This window comes from Salmo salar, chromosome ssa09 (genome assembly GCF_905237065.1).
Source record: "Salmo salar chromosome ssa09, Ssal_v3.1, whole genome shotgun sequence".
Taxonomy (NCBI): domain Eukaryota; kingdom Metazoa; phylum Chordata; class Actinopteri; order Salmoniformes; family Salmonidae; genus Salmo; species Salmo salar.
This window is the reverse complement of record NC_059450.1, coordinates 24935850-24962828: the sequence shown is the minus strand read 5'-3', so window position 1 is coordinate 24962828 and position 26979 is coordinate 24935850. Positions and strand designations below refer to the sequence as shown.

Genomic DNA, 26979 nt, shown 5'->3' with positions numbered 1-26979 from the left:
ATGCTTCCGGTGAATCAGCGCTACAATTTACAAAATTACTATTCGAAAACATTGTTAAAATGTAATATTGTCATTCAAAGAATTATAGATTAACATCTCGTGAATGCAACCGCATTGCCAGATTTAAAAATAACTTTACTGGGAAATCACACTTTGCAATAAACGAGGTGGTATGCTCAGAAAAATAGGCTAGGCGATACAGATTAGCGCCATCTTGGAACCATCTAAAATCATATAAACTATTGTAAATATTCCCTTACCTTTGATTATATTCATCAGAAGGCACTTCCAGAAATCCCAGGTCCACAACAAATGTAGTTTTGTTCGAAAAAGTTAATAATTTATGTCCCAATAGCTCTTTCTTGTTAGCGCGTTCCGAAGGCTACTCATAATGTACTGTAGCACGCGGGACTTGTCGCCACGAAAGAGCAAAAAATATATATTTACGTTCGTTCAAACATGTCAAACGTTGTATAACATAAATCTTTAGGGCCTTTTTCAACCAGAGCTTCAATAATATTCAAGGCGGACGATTGCATTGTCTTACTAAACGTTTCGGGAACAAAAGGGTTCCCATGGGCGCCCGTGTCATAGTAGTAATGGCCCTCCCCCTGTGACCAACTTTCCAAGCCTCTCTTTCGGTCAGTTTCTACCATAGAAGACTCAAACCACTTTGTAAAGACTGTTGACATCTAGTGGAAGCCTTAGGAAGTGCTAAATGAATCCTAACTCACGGTGTTTCTCATAGGCAAAGTGTTGAAGGTGATTCCACAAATCAGATTTCCACTTCCTGCATGGAATCTTCTCAGGTTTTGGCCTGCCATATGAGTTCTGTTATACTCAGACACCATTCAAACAGTTTTAGAAACTTTAGTGTTTTCTATCCAAATCTACTAATTATATGCATATTCTAGTTACTGGGCAGGAGTAGTAACCAGATTAAATCAGGTATGTTTTTTTTATCCGGCCATGCAAATACTGCCCCCTACCCCCAACAGGTTAATCACAGTAAGATGTTGCATTACCTCAGCAGCAGTAGTTTGCCACACCCATCTCACGAGTACCTGTGTGTATTCACTGGGACATCTGATTGTGTATAATGTCTGAGTGTTTTCATGAAAAGTTAATCAGGAGAGTGAAGGGCACACTGATTTCGAAACACCTGAACTGAACGTCAGGGTAATTACAATCCCTGTCGTGTGTGGATCTTTGTCTACTCTGTTTATTATATGCCTTAAGTGCCTATGAGGGTGCGTCTGAGTGTACGACTTCGAACTGTGTGTCATAACATGTCTGTGTTTGTCTCCAGGGAGACGTCAGATCAACACGCTGGGTCACCAGCTGCAGCTGAACCAGCACTGCCTGGACACGGCCTTCAACTTCTACAAGATGGCCGTGTGTAAACGCCTGACACGGGGCCGAAGGGTGGCCCACGTGGTGGCCGCATGCCTCTACCTGGTCTGCAGGACGGAAGGGACACCTCGTATCCTTACACACTGCAGAGAGGGGTGGGGGAGTAACAGAGGAAGGAGGGAAGGGGTTGATTTGAAAAAAGGGGAATGGAAAAGGTTTATGCTACAACCAAATAGTTGTTACCATTATACACTACACGACCAAAAGTATGTGGACACCTGCTCGTCGAACATCTCATTCCAAACTCATGGGCATTAATATGGAGTTGGTCCCCCCTTTGCTGGTATAACAGCCTCCACTCTTCTGGGAGGGCTTTCCACTAGATGTTGAAACAGTGCTGTGGAGACTTGCTTCCATTCAGCCACAAGACAATTAGTGAGGTCGGGCACTGATGTGTGTTGATTAGGCCCGGCTCGCAGTTGGCGTTCCAATTCATCCCAAAGGTGTTCGATGGGGTTGAGGTCAGGGCTCTGTGCAGGCCAGTCAAGTTCTTCCACACCTATCTCGACAAACCATTTCTGTATGCACCTTGCTTTGTGCACGGGGCGCGGCATCATCATGATGATACAGGAAAGGGCCGTTCACAAACTGTTGCCACAAAGTTGGAAGCACAGAGTTGTCTAGAATGTTATTGTATGCTGTAGCATTAAGATTTTCCTTCACTGGAACTAAGGGGCTTAGCTCGAACCATGAAAAACAGCCCCAGACTACTATTCCTCCTCCACCAAACTTTACAGTTGTCACTATGCATTCGAGCAGGTAGCGTTCTCCTGGCATCCGCCAAACCCAGAATCATCCGTCGGACTGCCAGATGGTTAAGCGCGATTCATCACTCCAGAGAACGTGTTTCCACTGCTCCAATGTCGTCGAGCTTTACACTACTCCAGCCAACGCTTGGCATTGCGCATGGTGATCTTAGGCTTGTGTGCAGCTTCTCAGTCATGGAAATCCATTTCATTAAGCTCCCGACGAAGAGTTATTTTGCTGACGTTGCTTCCAGAGGCAGTTTGGAACTCGGTAGTGAGTGTTGCAACCGAGGACAGACAATTTTTACGCGATACGTGTTTCAGCGGTCTAGTTTTGTGAGCTTGTGTAGCCTACCACTTAGCGGCTGTGCCGTTGCTCCTAGATGTTTCCACTTCACAATAACAGCACTTACAGTTGACCCGGGCAGAAATTTGATGAACTGACTTGTTGGAAAGGTGGTATCCTATGACCGTGCCACGTTGAAAGTCACTGAGCTCTTCAGTGAGGCCATTCTACTGCCAATGTTTGTCTTTGGAGATTGCATGGCTGTTTGCTCAATTTTATACACCTGTCAGCAAATGGTGTGGCTGAAATAGCCAAATCCACTTATTTGAAGGGGTGTCCACATACTTTTGTGTATATACAGTGCATTTGAAAAGTATTCAGACCACTTCCCTTTTTCCACATTTTTGTTACGTTATAGCCTTATTCTAAAATAGGTTTTTATTTTAAAAAATTAACCTGTTTTTGCTTTGTCATTATGGGGTGTTGTGTGTAGATTGAGGGGGGAAAAACAATTGAATCCATTTTAGAATCAGGCTGTAACGTAACAAAATGTGGAAAAAGGGAAGGGGTCTGAATACTTTCCGAATGCACTAGGGCTGACCTCAGGAGCAAAAATAAATACATATTCTCTCATGGTGTACAAGATATGTCTGATTCGCGCTGTGGACTGATCCATTGTGGAGGTCGTGGGAATGGAACAGTCCAGTCTAAGACGGGCTACTGAAATTGTATATGGTTATATTACATAAGAACAATGGCGCAACACTCATAAAAATAATATTTTATAACATGCGTTTTCCTTTCGTTGGATAGAGGCCGCTGTCAGTGGTTCTGAAACACATCAGTGCACTGTTGGCGCCTAGACCATGTTGCTTTGTGCGTAATAGCAAAGTTAACCAGCATATTGGTGTTGAGAACAATGCCGGAGGCAGCTGCAGAATGAGGAGATGGTTTGGTATGATTTAGAAACTTGGGAACCAAGCTTGAGTTATCAATGCGGCCCTATCACCTTGACATGTTGAAATATTGTATCTTCACGCCTAGAATTAAAAACCTCCAGGCTTGCGTCATAACTCAATTTATTGGGAAGATAATAATTACAGGGGGCAGTTTGAGAGAAAACGAATCCCATCCGAATCATCCTCTGGAATAACTGACATTTTTGAGTAATAATGACATAACCAACGTTCTAGTAATACTAGTCCTGTGTGAACAGGTCTTTGGACACGTGCATGTGATGCATACTGTCACATAAAGAGAGCAAGGGTTGAGAGAATATAGAGTTTTTCCTAAACAAATTAGGTATTTCGGTAACAGAACTTTTTAGTCGGAAATGGCTGTTATAATATTGCGTCTTCAGAAACATGGACAGAGCGACTAACACTTTGGTCTGTGGTGGTCGCTGCAGCAGGGAGGAGAGCGAGACAACGGATGCTAGTCTGAGCCCGGCCCGGCCCGGCCCAGCACAATCAAATCAATTAATCAACCGTGTGCTTAAAGCATCAGACAAACTCAGTGAATACAGTTGATTTGATTAAAACACATAGGATGTGTCAATATATGGAAAAATACACATTTAAAAATGTCAACCAATCAATTGGTTGAAAGAACAGAACTCTTGGTCGACCAAGATTTTTTTTTTTTCGGGGACATGACTTGTGGTAATGTGTTTCACTCAGTACCCATTTCTGTACTGTCCTAATATTAAGCAGATCAGCTTTTATATCCCATTGTACGGCTGTTGGTTTATCGTTTCCTGTCATTGACTGAGTATGATATGGTTATGTAACAGCCAGTGGTTTCACAGGAAGGGCAGGGGACAGTTTTATCTGCTAGAACAGGAGGGAGCAGAGCAAAGCCTTTCCCATTACATTGTTTACGTGGGTCGTGGGTGAGGGTTGGAAAAAGAAAAAATGCACTTTTCCACAGTTGGGGAAAACAATCTGTAGAACTTTGACAGAGGACTGGAATGATGAGTAGAGAACAAGGAATCAAGAGGCAAACATTGTTCAGTGTCTAGCAGCTGAAATGGCATGGCGCTCAGTGAAGGGACATCTGGATATTTGCAATGATTGCTCAGTGGGCCCTCAATTTAATGCTAGTTAATACATTTAATGGGATCATTCCCACAGATGCTGTGTTGTTGGGAAGGGCCAGGTTATGGTCACATTCATGACCTTGATGAATGACAGCCAAGTATTCACGTCAAAATGAAACCTCCATGTTTTATAGGCAGGGCTTGGAAGTAAGCTCCCTCCCTCCTTCCCCATACTACTGAAATGGTAAAACAGGATGCTTGTAGCAACTGTTATCTCTGAGAAAATCAGCTGCACAGAGGGACTTGTTTTCATTATTATAATGACTTGTCTGTAATCTCATATCGAGACTGTATGATTATCTTTTCCATTTCAGTGGGGACCATAATCCCATTGTGAGGCTTTTTAAAGAGGTTTGTCGCTAAACTACTTTGGCTGCCCCTGGACACGTGCACCTGTCACCAGAGACTGATGCAGGGGCTGTGTTGGTCACCAGGAGACAAGTGTCTCCAGAGGCTGATTTGGGGGGGGGGGGATTCTCCAGAAGCTGTTGCTCAGTATATATAGAAATGCTGCTGGCCTGAGGTGACACTTTCAATTAATGTACACTGTTGGCTGCACCAGAAATTATCCTGAAAATGTATTTTTTTTTTTTTGTCATTTAGCAGACGCTCTTATCCAGAGCGACTTACAGTGCATAAGTACAATGCATACATTTCATTTCATACAATTTTTTTCTTCTTCGTATTTCATATTCTAACATCTGTAATATTGTATTAATGAATGCTGGTTAGGAAGTGTGAAATACTTTTTATTGAAAATAACAAACATACTTGGCTGTACCATTTGCAGAGAATGGAAACCCAATTGATGTAATTGTGTAGTGTATTATCTTGTGGTTTTATTGATTTAACCCACCCCTTTACAGACATGCTTCTTGACCTCAGTGACCTCCTGCAGGTGAGTTTCCAATGAGTAGGCCTACACAAATGTTTCTCCATCTTTCTTCAACTCTGATCGAGTGTTTGCACTTCGACATTGACATTTAGCCCTTTTTTTGTTTGTTGGGAGATAAATAAAAACCTCTTCTGAAATATAATTGAACAGTCGGATACATCAAGGATGCTTCTTTTTATATTTTAAGTATAAATGATCCCATTCCCACACTGACCATTTATTTTTTTAACCTTCATTTAACTAGGCAAGTCAGTTAAGAACACATTCTTATTTTCAATGACGGCCTAGGAACGGTGGGTTAACTGCCTTGTTCAGGGGCAGAACGACAGATTTGTACCTTGTCAGCTCAGGGATTCGAACTTGCAACCAACCTTTCGGTTACTAGTCCAACGCTCTAACCACTAGGCTACGCTGCCTAGTGGTTAGATATAACATCCAACAAGATGGAAGTTGGCTTATGCAGTATGTTGAGCTTTGTAACTAAAGCCAAGGACTGTATAAATATACGCCCACATTTTTGTTCTACGTATAAAGTCAGTGTTAGGGTGGAGGGACATTTCTCAGACACAGCTGGTCAGTTGTATTTTTATGCTCTCAGCTGTCCTTGGAAGAGCTGACCCTACCCCCTGGTATTTGAAGGGTAGGAGTGGCTATCCAGTCAAGGATCAGTGTGCTATGGGTAGATATTCCACAAATCCCCAGTTTGTGGTGCCCCACCCAGGCCAGTGATCACTGCCCTCCTCTCCCATGGGAATGGGAAGGCATTGTGACCCACCTCCCATCAATCTTTGAATCAGCTGTGTAGTGCTAGGGTTAAGAACCAAAACATGCACCCAGGGTGGGCCCCGGGACTTGTTTGGGAAACGCTGCCCTAAGGTCTGGAGCGTTAGCTGGAAAGAATGAGATGGTCGGAGATCAGGGGCTAGAAACTAGAGCTTTAGTCTACCCCTGTTCTGGAGAATCGATGGGCTTTCTAGATAGTACATCAGTTTAGCTTTGAGTTACTTACTAGAACAGATTTGATCACGAGCTACTCAATTGTTAAGTAACTCTGGATCATGTTATGAGGACATTGTGGACTTGACAGGGTGGGTTTCAGTGAAAGTTGCACTACCCTCCTGTATTTCTGCTCTTTATTCTCTTTTCCCTCCCTCAGGTAAATGTTTACGTCCTGGGTAGAACCTTCCTGATCCTGGCCAGAGAGCTCTGCATCAATGCCCCTGCCATAGGTACCTACCGTCTCCCTGCAATACTGTTGAATGTCTTTTTTGGAGAAATGCTGTTGGTTTAAGTTTTGTCTTGCTACTGAGAACCAAACCTATTTACCACTTATTAAAAGTGGTCAAATTAGTGACTTTGCGCCAACAAAGGCGTCATGAAGGTTTGACCACATCACTTCTACCAACCTGCCTGTAGGACTCATCTGTGTACCTAGAGGGTGCTCTAACAACAAAATAATCCCTCAAACAAATTTCACACATGCAAGCGAGTTATATAATGATGAGCAGCAACATCTGTGGCTTATCTCGCATAACTTTTATGATTTTCTGCAGGTTCATAAGCTCTCGCACAGAACATCAGGATTGATCAGCATCAAGCCACAAACCATATAACCGTACTTTATGTACAAAAAACCATTGCAGAGGCTGTCCACAAGTGCAATACGACTTTTTACAAGGGACTGCTTTTTGCAGTTAATAATTCAAATAAGTTTAAAATAAATAACAGCATTCCTTCACTTAAAAATAGTATTTTGTTTAGTGACATAGCGTAGTGTCTTAATGCTACATTATTTAGAAGGCTTAAACATATGGATGTACAGTCCATATGTCCTCTACTTGTCCGTTATGACCAGTTCAGTTTATGCATAGAATACCAGCTCTGGGATCTGTCCCCCCTGCACCCCAGTCCCGTTGGTACTGTCCGAGGAGCACTGGAACTGAAATGTCACTTTTCCACACTGTACTTCTGTCATGCCCTCCTGGCCGAAATAGCTCAGCTCATTCCCGTCCAGCACGGCACTCACCGTATAGAAGACATCCTGCTCCACCTGAACCGGGTTTTCAAACCATACAGAAAATGTATTGCTTGATCCGTCCGATACAAACTTGGTCAGGTTCTGTGCTAGGGTCACCCGTTGACGCTTCAGTTCAATCTTGACGCTGTACTCTGCCTTCCCACCACTTGACCCGTACAGGCCCAGTCCAGCAATAAAGATCCGCTTGTCCACTGCAAACTGGATGCTGTCACAGCGGCCCCTGTAGCGCCACTGGTTGCTCCGGTAGGCTGACGACTGGAAGCGGTGGCACTTCTGGGGTGCCAGGCCCTGCCTCTGTGCCAGTGGGAAGTCCAGATTGGGCTTGGTGGCCGCTGTGTACCACAGGAAGACGTCATGCGTTTCCTCCAGTGTCAGGATGTCTGACTGGGCTGCCCCATCAGCGAACTCTTCCAGGGTCATAGTGGGTATGCGCACCAGGTAGAGTGCCTTGCCCAGGACAGATCTCTTGTTGCGGGTGGTTTCTCCCAGTCCTTGCCTCTTACACTCTGCTGTGGCCCAACTCATGACAGCATCAAAGACCACCACCTCCTTGGTGTTGAGGGTCTCTCTCTGCAGGATGATCTCCAGGGTCTGCAGGTCAATCTCACAGAAGCCCTCTGCGCCCAGGGCCAGCTCGGCCTGCGCATCAATCACCTCCCAGCAGCGCCGTGTCAGCTCAGGCTCCTCAAACAGACGGCTCTGGGACAGCAGCACACAGGCGTTCTTGGCCTCCAGGCTGGTCTCCAGGAAGGTGACGCAGGCCTTGGCCAGGGCGGGTACAATGTACTTCTTGGCAGCGTACAGGGTGGCCAGCACGGTGTCGGCCTCCAGGTCTATCGCATCACTGTACATGTACCTGAAGGGGACAAAATGGAGGAATAGAATGAGATTCTAGTTTAGTAAAGAAGGCAGATCATCAGCATGTGGAGAATTCATGACGGCTATTCCTTCTAGGAAATTAAGATGTGGACTTGGCACAGCTTCCACTATTCTCCCAAGTGGATAAAAAGCAGCAACGTTTCATTGCATTGGCGTTGTATGACGAATTGTTATAGTATCAACAAAAAGTCATTATCCTCTAGACTGCTTATTCCCTCTGGGTAAATCATTGGCTTTGAATGAGAAATGTTTCAAGATGAACAAAGAGCAAAGAAACCAGCAATTACAGTTCTCTACAGTGCTCCCTGTGCCCTTTGAGCTAGCATTTTGGCACTTGTCTTGCTTTGGATGTGTAATTTATTTTGAAGTGACATTGTGCTGGTCATGTTTAATATGAGTGAGTGGCTTACTTCAGCAGAATTAGAAAAGCAGCAGGTTCGACATCTGGGATATGGATTTCGGACGACTCCTCTGCAAGATCCCCGTAAAACATGGCACAGAAGACCGAGCTACCCACTGCCAGCACATACTGGAGGGAAAGAAAACGGACACATGATTAGTCACTCATCATAGGCGTGATGGTTCAGAAAAGTCAACTTCTCCAAATAGAGAGGGAGCTTACCTTGTGCGCTGGCACTTTCTTAGATTCACCGAAGGGACCAACAATGAAATGGATATCGGCCATGAGTTCATTGTTGAACATCACCGCGTTCCTAGAAGGGAGAAAATTTGTCAATGAGATATGACAACTTGGGCTATTCCATAAAAGGCTTTTGCAAGACAATATTATAGCATGCCCTACACAATGGAGCATTATAAATTGTGATTCCAATTATGGACATTGACTTGGTTTACAATAGCCATCTTTGAACTAAATCGAAATAATATAAGTAAGAAGCTGAGACTACCTCTCCCGTAGCGTGGGGTGAGAGGACTGCCAGCTCGGAGGTTCGACGTTGTTGTTGTTTATGTTTTGCTGGGTGGTCGGTGTTGTTGCAGTGGTTGTTGACTGGGTGACCTGCACATTGCTTTTCTTGTCAGTGCCGGTCACCGTAGTACCGTTGTTGGTCGCAGGGTACAGTTCTGCAGCCATCTTCTTCTTCAAGGACAGGGTTAGAATATCATAGCATACTGGTAACCTGCTTGTGTGTTTCCCAGTCGTTTTAGACTTTTTCAGTGTTTCTGGAAGTAAGAGTAAAAAAGTCAGACACTTCATGATCCGACCATGATGGAGCAACCTGCAATCTGCCGTTGGCATCGGCACACAAAGCGTTGGCCCTTTCCCTAAAAATAAACCACGAACTCCAGGATCTACTATTAATCTGCGTTGACAATTGATACACAAATCGTGACCTTTAGATGCAAGTGTTGCATAAATTCAGCGATTAAGAAGTCTACGAACCCCGAATCAATTGTAAGAGAAACATACAAAATATCCGTCCTGTGATTGAGGTTGTATAACAAGTTCAAGCAGAATACTCCTTTCTCATGTCATCCTCTCTTGCCACTGAGCTCTCCCCGAAACGTATTGTTTCCCTTTTTTGTGCGGATGGTAAATACAGATAATCGTTGCTCGCTTGGAGTCCGCTGTTTTCCTGCGCAAATCCTGGCAGATGTTTTTCTCGAAAAGCTACTGATCAACGAGGAAAAGGCGCGGGTTCCTCTTTAGCTGATGTATGGATACGATGTGAATTATAATTTGTCGGGTCTGGCGTTTTAGTTGCAGTGATTTTTATTTTTATTTTTTATTTGATATAATCCTCTCGGACGCCCAGCTCGCTGCCAACAACAAATCAGATTTACCCATACTGTCAACGTCAGAAGCGCCTCCTCCAAGCCTCTGACCAGCTCTCGCTAATGCTGCGTTTGTAACTAAGTGGGAGGTGCTAATTTACCAGTTGTGAAGTCGTTAATACCAGTTGGATGCATTCACGTACTTTGAAGTAATTGAGAAACGCCAATTGGCTAATGGCCAACAAGCAATATAAACCATGAACTAAAAGTACACCTATCATGTTTGTAAACAAATTAGAGTTAAAATACCATATTAATAGATTGCTTTTTATAATTGTTTTGTATTTAACTTCCGAAAATGCTGTTATCAAGCTAATTTCCTTAGTAGGTGATGTTAGCATGTAGGAAAAGTGGGAGCTCAGTTCCCAACTAGTAATTACCAGTTGGTCGATCTTTCTAGTGAAATTTTCCATGTCATATTTGGTCAATTCCTACTTGGTTACGAATGCCGCATTAATTCAATGTGACGTCCAAATATGGACATTAGGCATCGGACTGAGATCGCCAAACTCTTAGTGAAAATATTGTTTCCATTTCCAACTCAAAAAATGTATATCCACGTCCTTGTTTCTGATGTAAATGATACATGTATTTAAATTACCGATTATAGCCTATGCGTAATCACGGCTTCATTTGGATTTAAACCATTCGTAATTTAATGTCCGATTGGTTTACTTGTGTAATATCTCCACTCGTCAGAAATGAGAAAGTTTGATGCAGAATTATTTGAGCTTTGTTTGATCCTGTTTTGCATTGTTTAAGTAACATCAGCCGCACCACTTTATTTCCACTGGATGCAAGCCACTCGCAAAAGCTTTGACAGCAGAAGACCGCACTTCTGTTTACCTTGGCTGAATGTTGGCGCGTTAGATTAGAGGGGACTGTTCCTGAAGTTTGCTTTGTAGAGACTTAACTAGAGCCAGCCCAGGAGACATGTTAGATTTGGAGATGGGGGTTGGGCTCCTACCATATTCTACTACCAGCAGCCTGCTCTACCTGGGGTGCATTCAGCAGGATGAAACGTTTTTGAACGTTCAGATATTTTTTTCTACAAAGAAACAGGCTTATCCCTCTGACATGTAGAATAAGGAATCATGTCAGCTCTATTCATGGCATTTTTATATGCAACGTTTGGCAACTGAATGTATTCCAGCTTTCCAACAGAAGGCTCTGCCACTGCCAAATGGGTCATTTGATTCTACAGTCATAACTTAATAATAATCTTAACTTGTATAGTGCTTTTCTTTACAGAAAATAATCACACAGCGCATAAAAAGGAGACAAACAACACATTTAAATTGACATGATGGAGATTGAATGTCACTAGTTTGCTTCGGATGATGGAAAGGCAGAAGTTAAGGTAGTTTGGATTGAAAATGCAGTGTAGAAGTATTCGTCCTTATTGGTCACAATGTGTTCCACTGGGAATAATATGAATATATCCAATATTATTGACTTTTTCATTAAAGAAGACATAACCCTTTCTGATCAATGTCTACAGAGTTGTAAACAGTACCCTGCTGTACACCATTGAGACATCTGCAATTCATATATTAGCATAATAATGTTGCTTATCTGGGTTGGATCTCAGTTTCTCAATCTCCCATTCCAGACCCCTGCCTGTACATCCCTCGCTTTGCCCACATGCTGGAGTTTGGAGAGAAGAACCACGAGGTGTCCATGACAGCACTGCGACTGCTGCAAAGGATGAAAAGGGACTGGATGCACACGGGACGGAGACCCTCAGGACTGTGTGGCGCAGGTAACAATGAGCTCAGGTAAACCACACCACAGGTTACCACCACAATCACAGGTAGGCTAGTCCTTTCATGAATAACAGAAACTACAGGGTAACCATGTCCACTGGTATCGCTCACCACAGGGATCTGTAATCATAGCTCAGATCATGTGACCTTCGATCATAGGTGACCCCTAATCACAGGTAACACTCATAAGTAACCAGAGGATCCAATCAGTGACAATGTACTACAGTCTGTTCCCTACTTACTGGACCTGAACAGAACACTCCCTGCTTAATGTATTACTGGCAAGACATCCTGAAACTGAAGAACCAACTTCTCCAGGCATGTGGACATTTATGCTCCTGGTTCCACTTTTCTGCCTTTCTCGCTTTTCCTCAGCTGCAATATCAGATTAATGAATTGCTTATCATTAAATCATGTAGAGGATTCACTTACATAGAGGAAAGAGAAGTTTAGAAGAGCTTGTTACTCAATATGAAGTGATTGTGCGCGATAGACCATGGGATTTCTAAAAGCAGGCTACTAGAACAACAAAGACGATTCAAACTACTCGCGTAAGAACAGAACCTACTACTGAATTGATGATTTATCTAATGGCTTAGATTATTTGCATTTTAGTCATTTAGAAGACGCTCGTATCCAGAGCTTGCATTGCAGCGCTACATGTTCTACCAACATTAATAGATTATTAGAACGTGAATATTACAACAATTGGTGGGTAAATTGGAAAATATATGTGGATATTAAACTTGTCGGCAAGGTTTGTTTCTGTGATGGAGTATTTCACCTGTGTGTGTGTGTGTGTGTTTTTGTTCTCAGCCCTGTTGGTCGCTGCTCGCATGCACGAGTTCCGCCGTACCATCAAAGAAATCATTAGTGTAGTGAAGGTGTGCGAGGCCACACTAAGAAAGAGGTGAGCGCTGCTTGAAAAGCACATTACAGCGTCTTCCAAATGAAGTAGGATTAGCCTTGCATGTTCTCAGTCATCTCTATAAAGAGTATGCTGACGCTTTTCCTTCTCATGGTTCAGATTGAATGAGTTTGAGGACACGCCCACCAGCCAGCTGACCATTGAGGAATTCATGAAAGTGGATCTTGACCAGGAGTGTGACCCGCCCTCTTTCATCGCTGGCCAGAGAAAGAAAAGAATGAAGCTGGTGAGGAACTGCAGGAAGGATACAACCGTACCACCCTTATTTATCTCGTCCTATGTTTTAACTGGTGTTTTGTCTCAATATGGCACTGCTGTTTTTTACATTCACACCCCGATCTTGGGTTTTTTCCTTCTAGCTTGAAGAAGAATTAGAGAAGAAGATTGACGATGTTCAAGGTACGGTTATGAAAAATGTCTAGTCAAATGCCAACCAAACAATTCGTAAAAAATAAATATACAAAGATTGCCGACTCCACTCTGACTTTACAGCGTTGTCTGGGTTTTATCTCAACAGGTGAAATCCATGAGTACCAAGATGAGATTGAGATGGAGCTGGAGCAGAGCCGGCCCAAGTTGAGAGGGATGTACGCCTCCTGTGCAAAAGCCGGTACGACACTGAGGGGTCCTGCTGCGCTCAGCAGCCATGCAAGTTCTCTAGTTAGGACCCCCTGGGGTGGGGGGGTGTGTGTTTGTATCTCACTATGCTACCAGTCTGTCGCTAGAGCCTGATACTTCCATTTATCTAAATACTCAGAAAAAAACAAAACAATTGTTCACTCAGTGCAAATGAGAATGTTATGATGACGCACATTTGCCATTTAACTGTGATGAGCTAAACCCCCTCCAACCATCTGTGCCCCCCTAGCTGGTTGTGTTGCATTTCATTCTTAATCTCTGCACGGCCTCTGTAGCGGGGCCACTGGCTGGCAGGCTGGCAGCGTGATGTAGGCCTGTTGCTCTTCTGCCTGGGCTGGGAAGCACAATTATAACACACACACTGGGCTTTTATCAACACTAAGAGGGCTGTCATCATGATGATACTTTGACAGCTTGATGGTACCGTAGAATTAAACCAGGTACTTATTTTATAAGGTACCTTGTCTCATTACCCGGGTTGGTAGATTCAACCATAACTACATGAAGGACTCTTGACTTGATTGAAAACACAGATGTCATACAGTTTGAATTATTCTCATAATCAGCCACAACGACGACTAAATCAATCTGCCTTGAAATGCAATGTCAGTCTCTCTACTTGTTCTCTGCATCATTTAGTTTTTATCAGTTTAATTAGGAAATGTAATTGCATGTAGGATTTATAGGATTTTATTTGGATGTCTTGCTCTTTCTCTCCACCTCCTAGGCCCCCAGGAGGAAGAGGATGATGAAATATCTCTTCCTGATGGGGAGGAGAGGGAGGACGAGGAGCTAAAGGCGGTGGCCCAGCACCTCAATAAGGAGCTGTGTGACCAGGTGATCTCTGGAGAGGAGGATGGAGAGGGGCAGGAGGAGAGACCTCCACGCAGAGGCCCATCACTAGCCTCGCTCCTGGGGCCCATGCCCACCGCAGCCAGCCTTGGCCTCCCAGAGTCTATCAGCAAGTGCATCGGAGAGGAGAAGGAGAACGGTTAGCAAACCTTTTGCTTGCTCTAGATGCTTTTTTCCCCTGCTGTTAGTTGCATCGGAAATATTCCTTACTGCTCCTTCCTAATTTTGATATTCCACTGTCTCTCACTTCTCCCTCTACTCCATATCTAGAAATGTCAAGGTGTGGGGGATTTCAAAGGTGTAGGAGGATGTTGACTGTCTGTCCGGATGTGGTGAAGCAGATTGGTTTTCATGGTAGTGGGCATCTGGGGAGTGTAGAGAGAAGGTGACCAAAATCTAGTCATAGAAGGGAATGAGTTTCAAAACAAACAGAGTCAATCTCTATGGAAGGATCACTGTAGCCACTAAGGACAAAACATAATCTATTGTCAGAAGAATAGATTATTAGATGGGTTTGGTTTTAAAAGACCCACCATTCTGTGATTTAAAATGAGTCATCGGCTTGAATCATAAACTCAGCAAAAAAAGAAACGTCCTCTCACTGTCAACTGCGTTTATTTTCAGCAAACTTAACGTGTAAATATTTGTATGAACATAAGATTCAACAACTGAGACATAAACTGAACAAGTTCCACAGACATGTGACTAACAGAAATGGAATAATGTGTCCCTGAACAAAGGGGGGGTTAAAATCAAAAGTAACAGTCAGTAATTACTTCGCCACCATGGCCTATTTATTGCCTTACCTCTCTTATCCTACCTCATTTGCACATGCTGTATATAGATTTTTCTACTGTATTATTGATTGTATGTTTGTTTATTCCATGTGTCGAACTGCTTTGCTTTATCTTGGCCAGGTAGCAGTTGCAAATGATAACTTGTTCTCAACTAGCCTACCTGGTTAAATAAAGGTGAAATAAAAATAAATACAAAAATGTTCAGATGTACCGATCCTGTGCAGGTGTTATTACACGTGGTCTGCCACTGCGAGGACGATCAGCTGTCCGTCCTGTAGCGCCGTCTTAGGCGTCTCACAGTACGGACATTGCAATTTATTGCCCTGGCCACATCTGCAGTCCTCATGCCTCCTTGCAGCATGCCTAAGGCACATTCACGCAGATGAGCAGGGACCCTGGGCATCTTTCTTCTGGTGTTTTTCAGAGTCCGTAGAAAGGCCTCTTTAGTGTCCTAAGTTTTCATAACTGTGACCTTAATTGCCTACCGTCTGTAAGCTGTTAGTGTCTTAACGACCGTTCCACAGGTGCATGTTCATTAATTGTTTATGGTTCATTGAACAAACATGGGAAACGGTGTTTAAACCCTTTACAATGAAGATCTGTGAAGTTATTTAGATTTTTACGAATTATCTTTGAAAGATGGGTCCTGAAAAGGGGCCGTTTCTTTTTTTGCTGAGTTTATAATGCTTCTCAAATTAATGTATCAAAAGCTTTTATTGACTGACGTGAGTTTGAGTTATCTCTATGTACATTTGTCATGTGGATCTCATCCTCCATGTCCGTGAAAGGGGAAAATATAGAGTACCATTCAAAAGTTAGGACACGCCTACTCATTCAAGGGTTTTTCTTTATTTTTGCCATTTCCTACGTTGTGGAATATTAGTGAAGACATCAAAACTATGAAATAACACATATAGAATCATCTATTAACCAAAAAAGTGTTGAATGAATATATATTTTAGATTCTTCAAAGTAGCCACCCTTTGCCTTTGACAGCTTTGCACACTCTTGGCATTCTCTCAACCAGCTTCATGAGGTAGTCACCTGGAATGCATTTCAATTAACAGGTGTGCCTTGTTAATTTGTGGAATTTCTTTCCTTTTTGCGTTTGAGACAATCAGTTGTGTTGTGACAAGGTAGGGGTGGTATATAGAAGATAGCCCTATTTGGTAAAAGACCAAGTCCATATTATGGCAAGAACAGCTCAATTAAGCAAATAAACCACCAATAAGAGAAGAGACTTGCTTGGGCCAAGAAACATGAGCAATGGACCGGTGGAAATCTGTCCTTTGATCTGATGAGTCTGAATTTGAGATTTTTTGTTCCAACCGCCTTGTCTTTGTGAGACGCAGAGTTGGTGAACGGATGATCTCCGAATGTGTGGTTCTCACCATGAAGCTTGGAGGAGGTGTGATGGTGCTTTGCTGGTGACACTGAAGGTGACTTTTATTTAGAATTCATGGCACACTTAACCAGCATGGCTACCACAGCATTCTGCAGCGATACGCCATCCTATCTGGGTTGCGCTTAGTCCCACTGACATTTATTTTTCAACATGACAATGACCCACCACTGTCATTGCTGTGTAATGGCTATTTGACCAAGAAGGAGAGCTGCATCATATGACCTGTCCTCCACAATCACCCAACCTCAACCCAACTGAGATGGTTTGGGATGAGTTGGACCGCAGAGTGAAGGAAAAGCAGCCAACAAGTGCTCAGCATATGTGGGAACTCCTTCAAGACTGTTGGAAAAGCATTCCTGGTGAAGCTGGTTGAGAGAATGCCTATAGTGTGGAAAGTTGTCAAAGGGTGCCTACTTTGAAAAATCTCAAATATAAAATATATTTTGATTTGTTTAACAATTTTTTTGGTTACTGTATGATTACATGTGTTCGTTTTTGTCTTCAATATTATTCTACAATGTAGAAATAATAGTGAACCCTTGAATTGCGTAGGTATGTCAACTTTTGACTGGTACTGTACATTGGCTGACCTTTTGACTCATTCTAATAGAATACTTTTTAATATGTGGCTGATCTAGTGAGAGAGGATGATTTAAGCAAGTCGGTGTTGTTGTGTGTACCTCTTGGGGCTGCTTTCATGGATCTGTGTGTCTGCAATGGTTGTGTCATGGATGCAGTCTGCCAGTGGTGTCTCAGGCCTGGCTAATTGCAGTGTTGGAGTAGTGAACTACCTGTAGTTCAACTAATAATTGAATTACATATTGCAGTTTCTTGGTGGTAGTTGAAATTAATTCAAATCTTGGTAGTTTTTTCAGTAGTTAATCATTTATTTAATGCCACAGTGGTGTTTGGGCTGCCGAGTGGCGCAGCGGTCTAAGGCACTGCATCTCAGTGCAAGAGGCATCACTGCAGTCCCTTGTTCGTATCCAGGCTGCATCACATCCGGCCGTGATTGGGAGTACCATAGGGCGGCGCACAATTGGCCCAGCGTTGTCTGGGTTTGGCGTGGGTAGGCCGTCATTGTAAACAAGAATTTGTTCTTAACTGACTTGCCTAGTTAAATAAAGGTTAAATTAAATAAAACTACAATCGCCTTTTTATTTTTAGCAAAAAATGTGTGACATAGGCAATAATTTCCTTTTTTGGCATCAGACCTGCCCAATTCACACTTGAAACCTAATTCTCGCTTTATGTGTTTTAATTGGCTAAATCACACATTCTGTTGACATCTGACTACAGAGCGATGGTTCTTTGAAGTCTGACATTTCAGATTTGGATATTTTTTTTTCACAATGTAGTTTGGAAGTAGTGAACTATTTTTCTAACTTTACTTAAGTAAACTATATTTTTTCTTAAGGGTAGCTTAACTTCTTCCAGTGTGAAGTAATTGGTAGCTTGGTAAACTATATTTTCAGAGTAGCTTCCCCAAAACTGGCTAATTATGGTGGGTTTGGGAGGGGCGGAAGTTCAAGGGTCCCCAGCTCAACGTTTGAAGCATTAAGTGGGCAGAGTAGGACCTTGTCATTAATAAGGCGACTTTCATCTGTGTGTGATCAGTTATGTTTTCGTGCACTGTTGGTTTGGGCACGGCTTAAGAGGAAGGGGAGGAGGGGTCCTTTTGAGAGTCTGTTCATGTGTTTAAGACACTAAAGATGGAATTGAGTAGACTAAACCAATCTGTCATCCATCCCTAACGCCTATATTGAAGGTAGAGGTCTTCATGAGTCCAAAATGTTGGACCCGTTTCAAAATGGACCTGGGGCTTTCCCACCCGTACCTGATATGCATAAATTCATTCTTAAAACATAGAGACCTGTTCCGAATGGACCTGAGGACAACTAGAGTGTGGGGAAAGTAATTTATGCTACTTTATTAACTGGAGCTGATAAAGGGAGGCCGGGGTGCTGCTCTAGCAGGCAGGGAGGGGCCATACTGTGAGCAGATGACACGGAGAGATGAGACCGCAACCAAACAAGCAGACTCGCGTTATAGTAGACTAATAGTTGCCATAGTTAAGGTATTTATCATCCAATATGATTATGTAGTACCTGTCTTGACTGCATCAAACCGGGAGTTAACTAGCTAGGCTAATTGAGGCTGCAGTGAATATGCCTTCTCATCCTACAGTTACCCTCATTCAGAATATTAAGTAGCAGCCTACCTGTTGTGGTTCTTGGTCATTGTAGCCAATCCTTCTCCTTTTAACTTTTTAATTCTGTCATTTTTATTCCATCTTCCATTGATTAAATATCTCCTAACTTTTGCCACACACACAGGTTTTATACCTGTCGCCTTGTGCCACTTTGATTCATGATTGGCCAACAAGCTACTTGTGCCCTGTTCCACTCATGAAAAGCAAGAGCAGCAGCATAAATTATAAAATGTCTCTTTTGCTATACTGCAGCAGTTGCGTTTGGATCTGTATGGGCCCTTCCGGACAAGTGCAATTTTAACTGACATACCTGAGACCCGTGACAATCATATCGGATCCGACCCAGACCCGTGGTGTCATTTAGAATTCTCGATCGGGACCCGCTCTGGTCCCAGTTCCGGTCTCTGGTACAGATGACCTCTAATTGAAGGGTGGAAACCAGAGGCATGACTAGTGATTGTTACAGTAGGTGTGCTGAAGTTTAGATGCTTTAGTCTCTGAGTAATGGCATATTCATTTACACTTGAGTCAGGGAGAGAGCAGCCAGTCTTGGCAAAGCTTTGCGACTCGGCAACCACATGATAACTCTGTCGCAAAAGTCTATATAGTTTTGTCTTCAGGGAGCACTGTCCTTTACCATTAGAGCAGGCATTGATTGAAGGCCTGTGTTTTCATCCAGGCACTTAGTCCAAACAATGACTTTGGGCCTGACCTTAACAGCATCACTGAGCACAGTCAGCCTCTGGCACTTTTTAAACGGCTCTGCTTTTATGGGCTGATAATGTCAGCACTCCGCAAGGGCCATTTAAAGGTGTTGGGCCTCTGGATTTAGGTGAATCTTGGCACTTCCCTGAACCATTTCAGATGTTTGCGCAGAAAACAAACTTGTGCCTCATTTTCCCCCACATACCAGGTTTTGATTTGAAAGTCAATCAATCATTGGACAACGAAGCGCTCAATGACTGGAGTTGTCCACTGCCAGTGCTTAAAGCCATTGGTAAATAAGTAGACTCCTGCTTACCTAAGCAGGGCTCCTGACTCTCCAATTCTAAGACTACAGTTACTACTCTGTAACTTACAGCTAAACATAACAATATAATTCAGAGAGCGTAACGACCTCTGGTGTGTGAATATCTTAAGGCAGATCCAAGTGAAGTGAGAAGATCTCTAGTTGCTAATTTTGGGCTGTTAAAAGGTCTATTTAGAAGCTATTCAAGGTGGAATAGAATCAAATGTTCACTGTGTCAGCAGCAGCACCACTCTACACATCCGACCTACCTACCTGGGCTAGCCTTTAAAAATGTAAGCTATTAGAAAAACTGGTGTTTATCTTCCTTCCCATTTAACAAAAAGGCAATCATAGAGAGGTCAGATGAAGCTACACACACACAAAGGTCCTCCGCTCTGTCATTTACATTCTCTGCCTGACATCTGGAGATGCCTCAATTCCACAGTGAGAAGGCGGAGATGTGGGGTGTTTTACAATGCCTAGGGGCAGTACAGTCTGTAGGGCCAGGGCCAGCATGACAGATGGCCGGATGGCCAGCCCCTCGGAGGAAGGTGGGGTAAGGTGACTACTGATGACATCATAGAGATATGCATTAGAGGTCGACCGATTAAATTAAGGCCGATTTTTCAAGTTTTCATAACAATCAGTATTTTGGCCGGCAATTTTTTTTAATGTATTTTTAATTATTATTATTATTTTTATATAAATATTTTTTAACTAGGCAAGTCAGTTAAGAACACATTCTTATTTTCAATGATGTCCTAGGAACGGTGGGTTAACTGCCTTGTTCAGGGGCAGAACGACAGATTTTTACCGTGTCAGCTCGGGGATTCAATCTTGCAACCTTACGGTTAACTAGTCCAGCGCTCTAACCACCTGCTTTACATTGCACTCCACGAGGAGCCTGCCTGTTACGCGAATGCAGTAAGAAGCCAAGGTAAGCTAGCATTTAAACTTATCTTATAAAAAACAATCAATCAATCATAATCACTAGTTAACTACACATGGTTGATATTACTAGTTTATCTAGCCTGTTCTGCATTGCATATAATCGATGCGGTGCGCATTCGCGAAAAAGGACAGTCGTTGCTCCAACTTGTACCTAATCATAAACATCAATGTCTTTCTTAAAATCTATACACAAGTATATCTTTTTAAACCTGCATATTTAGTTAATATTGCCTGCTAACATGAATTTCTTTTAACTAGGGAAAATGTGTCACCTCTGCAACAGAGTCAGGGTATATGCAGCAGTTTGGGCCGCCTGGCTCATTGCGAACTGTGAAGACTATTTCTTCCTAACAAAGACAGCCGACTTCGCCAAATGGGGGATGATTTAACAAAAGCGCATTTGCGAAAAAAAGCACAATCGTTGCACGACTGTACCTAACCATAAACATAAACGCCTTTCTTAAAATCGATACACAGAAGTATATATTTTTAAACCTGCATATTTAGCTAAAAGAAATCCAGGTTAGCAGGCAATATTAACCAGGTGAAATTGTCACTTCTCTTCCGTTCATTGCACGCAGAGTCAGGGTATATGCAACAGTTTGGGCTGCCTGGCTCGTTGCGAACTAATTTGCCAGAATTTTACGTAATTATGACATAACATTGAAGGTTGTGTAATGTAACAGGAATATTTAGACTTATGGATGCCACCCGTTAGATAAAATACGGAACGGTTCCGTATTTCACTGAAAGAATAAACGTGATAGTTTCTGGATTCGACCATATTAATGAACTAAGGCTCGTGTTTCTGTGTGTTATTATGTTATAATTAAGTCTATGATTTGATAGAGCAGTCTGACTGAGCCGATGGTAGGCACCAGCAGGCTCGTAAGCATTCATTCAAAACAGCACTTTCGTGCGTTTTGCCAGCAGCCTTTCACAATGCATTGCGCTGTTTATGACTTCAAGCCTGTCAACTTCCAAGATTAGGCTGGTGTAACCGATGTGAAATGGCTAGCTAGTTAGCGGGTGTGCGCTAATAGCGTTTCAAACGTCACTCGCTCTGAGACTTGGAGTAGTTGTTTCCCTTGCTCTACATGGGTAACGCTGCTTCGAGGGTGGCTGTTGTCGATGTGTTCCTGGTTTGAGCCCAGGTAGGAGCGAGGAGAGGGACGGAAGCTATACTGTTACACTGGCAATACTAAAGTGCCTATAAGAACATCCAATAGTCAAAGGTATATGAAATACAAATCGTATAGAGAGAAATAGTCCTATAATTCCTATAATAACTACAACCTAAAACTTCTTACCTGGGAATATTGAAGACTCATGTTTTAAAAGGAACCACCAGCTTTCATATGTTCTCATGTTCTGAGCAAGGAACTTAAACGTTAGCTTTCTACCATGGCACATAATGCCCTTTTACTTTCTTCTCCAACACTTTGTTTTTGCATTATTTAAACCAAATTGAACATGTTTCATTATTTATTTGAGGCTAAATTGATTTTATTGATGTATTATATTAAGTTAAAATAAGTGTTCATTCAGTATTGTTGTAATTGTCATTATTACAAATTAAAAAAAAGTAAAAATCGGCCGATTTAATCGGTATCGGCCTTTTTTGGTCCTCGTATCGGCGTTGAAAAATCATAATCGGTCGACCTCTAATATGCATATGCCAAAAGCGGGAAGATTAGGATAAAAACATTCTAGTATGTATTTTAAGCCCATCTCTACCGGCCTATTACACTTTGTCAGGAAGTCTCACAAAACCCCTTTGTGATTTCAAATGTAAAACCAGGCTGATTGTGTTTCTCAAGAGCTGCAGTAGCGTCTCCTAGGCTTGGTGAGATGCTGCATCATAGTCTGTGACACATATCATATGAGCGAGTCGTGACTGGACATGATCCGTCTCCGTGGACTGGGGAGGAAAAGGGGATGCTCTGTCTGTAGCTCCCAGCCTGAGTGGAGATGACAGCTGCCGTTTACCACAGAGGAGCAGAAAGTCCTGTGCCTCAGGCTTATCTCTCTCTCTCTCGCTCTCGCTCTCTCGGTTTTAACTCACTGCGTGCATCAGGGCTAAAACTGTTTATTGATTTAGCATGGTGGAAACCAGGGAGCACAAACACAGGATTATGTCATAAGGACTGTCAAGGCACTATGATAACATATCTGAATGCTGTTTGATGTATGTGGTTATGTTAAAGGGTTGGAACAGATAATGAAGTGGGCTGTAATGCCTGGTGGGTCCCTGTCCCAAGGTTAGTGCTAGAGATGTGCTCAACATGGTGAACCAGCACACAGCTCTGCCACCAGCAGCATTATGAAATCTTTAACCATCAATCTCTCGCTTGCTCACTCTCGTTCTAGCCATCTCTCTCTTTCTCGCTTTCCTTCCCTCCCTCTGGCTCAGGGCAGGGGCCCAGGCAGGTGGCTGAGAGGGAGTAGTGTCTGTCTGGGCTCAGTCAAGGTTAGGGAGGTCATATTTTAATGGGCTCTTCTTGCCTCAGCCTGGCCTGCCCATCTCAGTCGGAGAATATTACACTTTATTTATTTCCTCTGCTCTGTTTGGTTGTTTTCAGCACGCAGCTGCCATGTAGTCTGCTTGACTTGACCACTGGGCTGGTTTTGCATGATGATGAGACTTGTCATGTTCTCAGGTTAAGGGAAAGCCTTGTTTGGAGCAGCGGTGTTGTTGGGGACCTCAAGGGAGTCTTGAAGTTTAGGTAATAGTGATCCACCGTGAGCAGCACCATGCCACTAGCTGATTCATCCTGACGATCATGAACTCTGGAGTGTTTTCTGGGAAGAGAGCGGAGAGGGGAGGACCACGCAGGTTCGAAGCACCGACGCTCTCTTCTAATTTGCTGGACCATACTTTTTTCTTTCTCCCCTGTCTTTTTCTCTCTCTGAAATATGGGCTCAAGGAGATCAGCTGCTCTCCATCTCACACACACACACACACACACACACACACACACACACACACACACACACACACAAAAGTGAAGCTATGCGGTGTAGTATCTAATCTCTGACAACATCACATCAGAATTTGGTGTTTTTGGCTTGTGGACAGCCCCCACAGTTGACGATCTGACAGTGGTCTACCCTTTATTCCTCCCCTCTGTGGCGGATTTGGAGTGCGTTCTAGAGTGCTCCAGGGGGAGGGGGGATCTACTGGTAAAGAAATGTTCATTGGGAAAGGAAAGCCCTAAGGAATCCTGGGGCTCATGGCATTGATGCGCAGGGTGTGCTGTGTGAACAAAAACTGTAGAAGCCCATCTCACATCATGATGTCATTTTAAGAGGGTTTTATCAAAGGAGAATACAATGTAAATTGCACTGCCTTTTATCCTGCTGCAATCAACACTTTAATTCATTTGCAGCTAGTCTCGATTTACTGCCTATTTTTTTTTTATACTCTCCGGTACATTATTATTCTTAGTTTTTTCCACATCACATACAGTATCATTATTTACTTGAATAATTTGTTTTGATAAAAGCAATGTAATTGTCATAGTTTAAGGAAATTAATTTAACTTGTCACCACCCCTGTTCTCATGCTCCTCCTTGCTCCTCTGGATGAATAGTGTGTTCTCTGTCCGTCTCCTGTCTGTGGCGCAGCGGTCTAAGGCACTGCATCTCAGTGCTTGAGGCGTCACTACAGACACCATGGTTCGAATCCAGGCTGTATCACAACCAGCCGTGATTGGAAGTCCCATAGGGTGGCTCATAATTGGCCAAGCGTTGTCTGGGTTTGGCCGGTGTAGGCTGTCATTGTAAATAAGAATTTGTTCTTAACTGGCTTGCCGAGTTAAATAAAAAAACTTCCCCTCACACTTCACTGAAGGGAAGTTTTGAGAGGGCTGGGCCAGACCGATTGGGACCTACTGAACACGACTGACTGGATTGCACCTTCTGTAATATTGTGTGTGGTGTGTCCTGTGCACCCGTCTCTCCTTAATTAACTGGGAAGCCTGTCTGGATGTGTGTGGCACGGCTTTGAAGTGTGCTTCTGTGGTGAGTGTGTTAACCTAGGGAAGCATGGCTCTCTGAACACGTCAGACAGAGAGGTGACAGAAGTTAAACGACTCCCATAAACGTGTCACATGTTGCCTCTTAAGACGTGACTCTCCTCTTCCCTTTGACTGAGACTGTGTCTGTGTGTAGGCAGGCGAAGGAGTCTCACTTTATTAGAAAATGGCTTATCAAGGAGATTCATCTGTGTGTGAAAGCTGTTCTATTTCTTTCTTTTTTGCCGAAGTCAATCCCACAATCCTTTTGTCTCTGTTATCAAAGGTAATCAGACTTTTCCTTTTGTGAGGGACTGGGAAAAAAACGTTCATCATTGAAGTGTTGAGTTCCCTGGGATTTGAGAACACTCCTGTCTTGTCTCGGCATAAAGGTGGCTGTTGTTTCTTCTCTTGACAACCTGAGCAATCACCAGAGGAAGGAGGGTAAAAATGGAAATGAGGCTCAGGAATCCATTGTCTCGCATCAAAATGCAAATTGACGTTTCAGCAACTCCATGAAAATAAAGCGTACCACAATCTTGAAAGCGTATTGTAATTGAAAAGACAATCTCTACAGGCAGATCTGCTTAAATCAGGCTTAAACCTATTATTTTTTGTTTTTAGAATTTGTGGTGCTTATTATTTACTGATAAACTCCAGGCACAATTGTTTTTGCAGAAATACACTGGATGAATTTTGTAAAGTGTTATCTGCTGTGGAATTGATATCTTTCTCCCAGAGTGAGTTGGCGTACCTGAGAACCTACAATACTTAACATTTATAATAATAATAATGTTCCAATTTATTTTTCAGATGAGGATGCTGAAAATGGAGAGCTGGACTTGAGTGGTATTGATGATGATGAGATTGAGCTGGTATGTACTGGATTTTAATTTACGTTGCACCTAATATTGAACCATCTATTCATTCTGACTTTACAGGATTGCCAGCAAATAAAGCCTGTGAATGCATAACTAAGGTCATTTATGTACTTTATGTAATTTATGTACCCTTCTCTGCAGTATCTCCTGAATGACAGAGAGGTGAAAATCAAGACTGAGCTTTGGCTGAAACAGAATGAAGACTACTTGAAAGAGCAGAAAGGTACAGCCACACCCAGTGGGTCTCTGTATTGCAAAATTCATGTGCCTAATAATAGACGTCATGTACATTTACCTTTTAATGTGGCAGGAATACAACCAGTCATATTTTCATCTGTCAAACAAATCACTTCAAAAAGTAGGCTACCTGTGCTTGTTCGCCCACTCAAATAATTCCAGCATCCAAACTGCATGTACAGCCTACTCACTCTATTTGATTAATGGAAATAAACATCTGTTACAAAACACCAAAATGTGTGCCTAATGACATTCAGCGATTGCCATTGATTAGGCCTACATTAATTGATGTGTCTTGCTGACAAATTGACCTTTTTTCTAGCCTGAAATTTCGGGACAGCTGAAATGGGGCTGAAACTGTCCCGGGGAAAATGGAACCGTCACCCTAACACACACGGTCAACTTACTAGACTAGGCTACAATGTGTATTACCATACATTTCAAATAGGCCTTACCGGTAGCCAGTGTGTAGTAGTAAAAAATATAAGTCGTAAACGGTGAAAAAAAGGAACGCTCCCGGTACTTTCAATGCATTTTTCTGAAAAAAGGTGGGTAAACAGCATTTACTGGAGTTTACCCTCCACTAGGCCTACACTACTGCCGGTAGCCTACCCTCTGTCAAGGCAATTTTAAACTCATGAACACACGCAGAATAGGTAGCATTCAATATAATATTACATTCAATATAATACATGAGTTGAATGAAAAAATGTTTTACACCCTAGTTTGTGAGTTGTCCATAATTCATGAGTTAATGCTTGGAGTCTTCACAGATCGTGTGACATAACACAACCTTTTCTTACATCAATGACATAAGTTATTTGTCATTATTAAGCATTTAACAATTGAATTAGAACAATGAACTTAAACCCTGTACAAATCATTGATCTTGGAGATCTTGGAAAATGTGCTGTAAGTGTAACTGTCTACGTAATTTTTCATTATGTGAAATTGATGACCACCATTGTTCCTGTACCCAAGAATGCAAAGGTAAGTGAACTAAATGACTATTTCCCCATAGCATTCGCTTCTGTCATCATGAAGTGCTTTGAGAGACTAGTCAAGGGTCATATTACCTCCAACTTATCTGTCACCGTAGACCCACTTCAATTTGCTTACCACCCCAATAGGTCCACA

The 26979-nt window shown here is 42.7% G+C and overlaps 2 protein-coding genes across 4 annotated transcripts in view; one reads left to right on the top strand and one right to left on the bottom strand.

Annotated features, from left to right (window-relative positions):
• brf1a (BRF1 general transcription factor IIIB subunit a) overlaps window positions 1-26979 on the top strand; it is a 60122-nt gene that overhangs the window by 11257 nt on the left and 21886 nt on the right. Inside the window, exons 4-14 of the mRNA XM_014210704.2 lie at window positions 1310-1483; window positions 5410-5441; window positions 6595-6667; window positions 11762-11911; window positions 12732-12825; window positions 12943-13069; window positions 13203-13242; window positions 13361-13453; window positions 14210-14473; window positions 25538-25599; window positions 25747-25828. Of these exons, the coding sequence (XP_014066179.1) occupies window positions 1310-1483; window positions 5410-5441; window positions 6595-6667; window positions 11762-11911; window positions 12732-12825; window positions 12943-13069; window positions 13203-13242; window positions 13361-13453; window positions 14210-14473; window positions 25538-25599; window positions 25747-25828 (1191 nt within the window). The remainder of the gene's footprint in view (window positions 1-1309; window positions 1484-5409; window positions 5442-6594; window positions 6668-11761; window positions 11912-12731; window positions 12826-12942; window positions 13070-13202; window positions 13243-13360; window positions 13454-14209; window positions 14474-25537; window positions 25600-25746; window positions 25829-26979) is intronic.
• LOC106610963 (BTB/POZ domain-containing protein 6-B) lies at window positions 5272-10432 on the bottom strand. Of its 3 annotated transcripts, none has more exons than XM_014210708.2 (5): window positions 9785-10432; window positions 9264-9537; window positions 8978-9068; window positions 8766-8884; window positions 5272-8332 (listed from the first exon to the last, which is right to left on the bottom strand). In XM_014210708.2, the coding sequence occupies exons 2-5, from the start codon at window positions 9446-9448 to the stop codon at window positions 7300-7302; spliced, it is 1428 nt and encodes a 475-aa protein (XP_014066183.1). In that variant the 5' UTR covers window positions 9449-9537; window positions 9785-10432; the 3' UTR covers window positions 5272-7299. The 3 variants fall into 3 exon arrangements, with proteins under 3 accessions (XP_014066183.1, XP_014066181.1, XP_014066180.1); XM_014210706.2 differs by having other exon boundaries at window positions 9758-10430; XM_014210705.2 differs by having other exon boundaries at window positions 9264-10432.

Bases quoted from the DNA above. Each gene is read 5' to 3' on its own strand.
- LOC106610963 (XM_014210705.2), bottom strand. From the start codon at position 9,613: ATGCCAACGGCAGATTGCAGGTTGCTCCATCATGGTCGGATCATGAAG. The intron at 9,069-9,263 runs GTAGTCTCAGCT...TCTCCCTTCTAG, and splicing joins CACCCCACGCTACGGGAGAG to GAACGCGGTGATGTTCAACA. The intron at 8,885-8,977 runs GTAAGCTCCCTC...CTTTCCCTCCAG, and splicing joins AGAAAGTGCCAGCGCACAAG to TATGTGCTGGCAGTGGGTAG.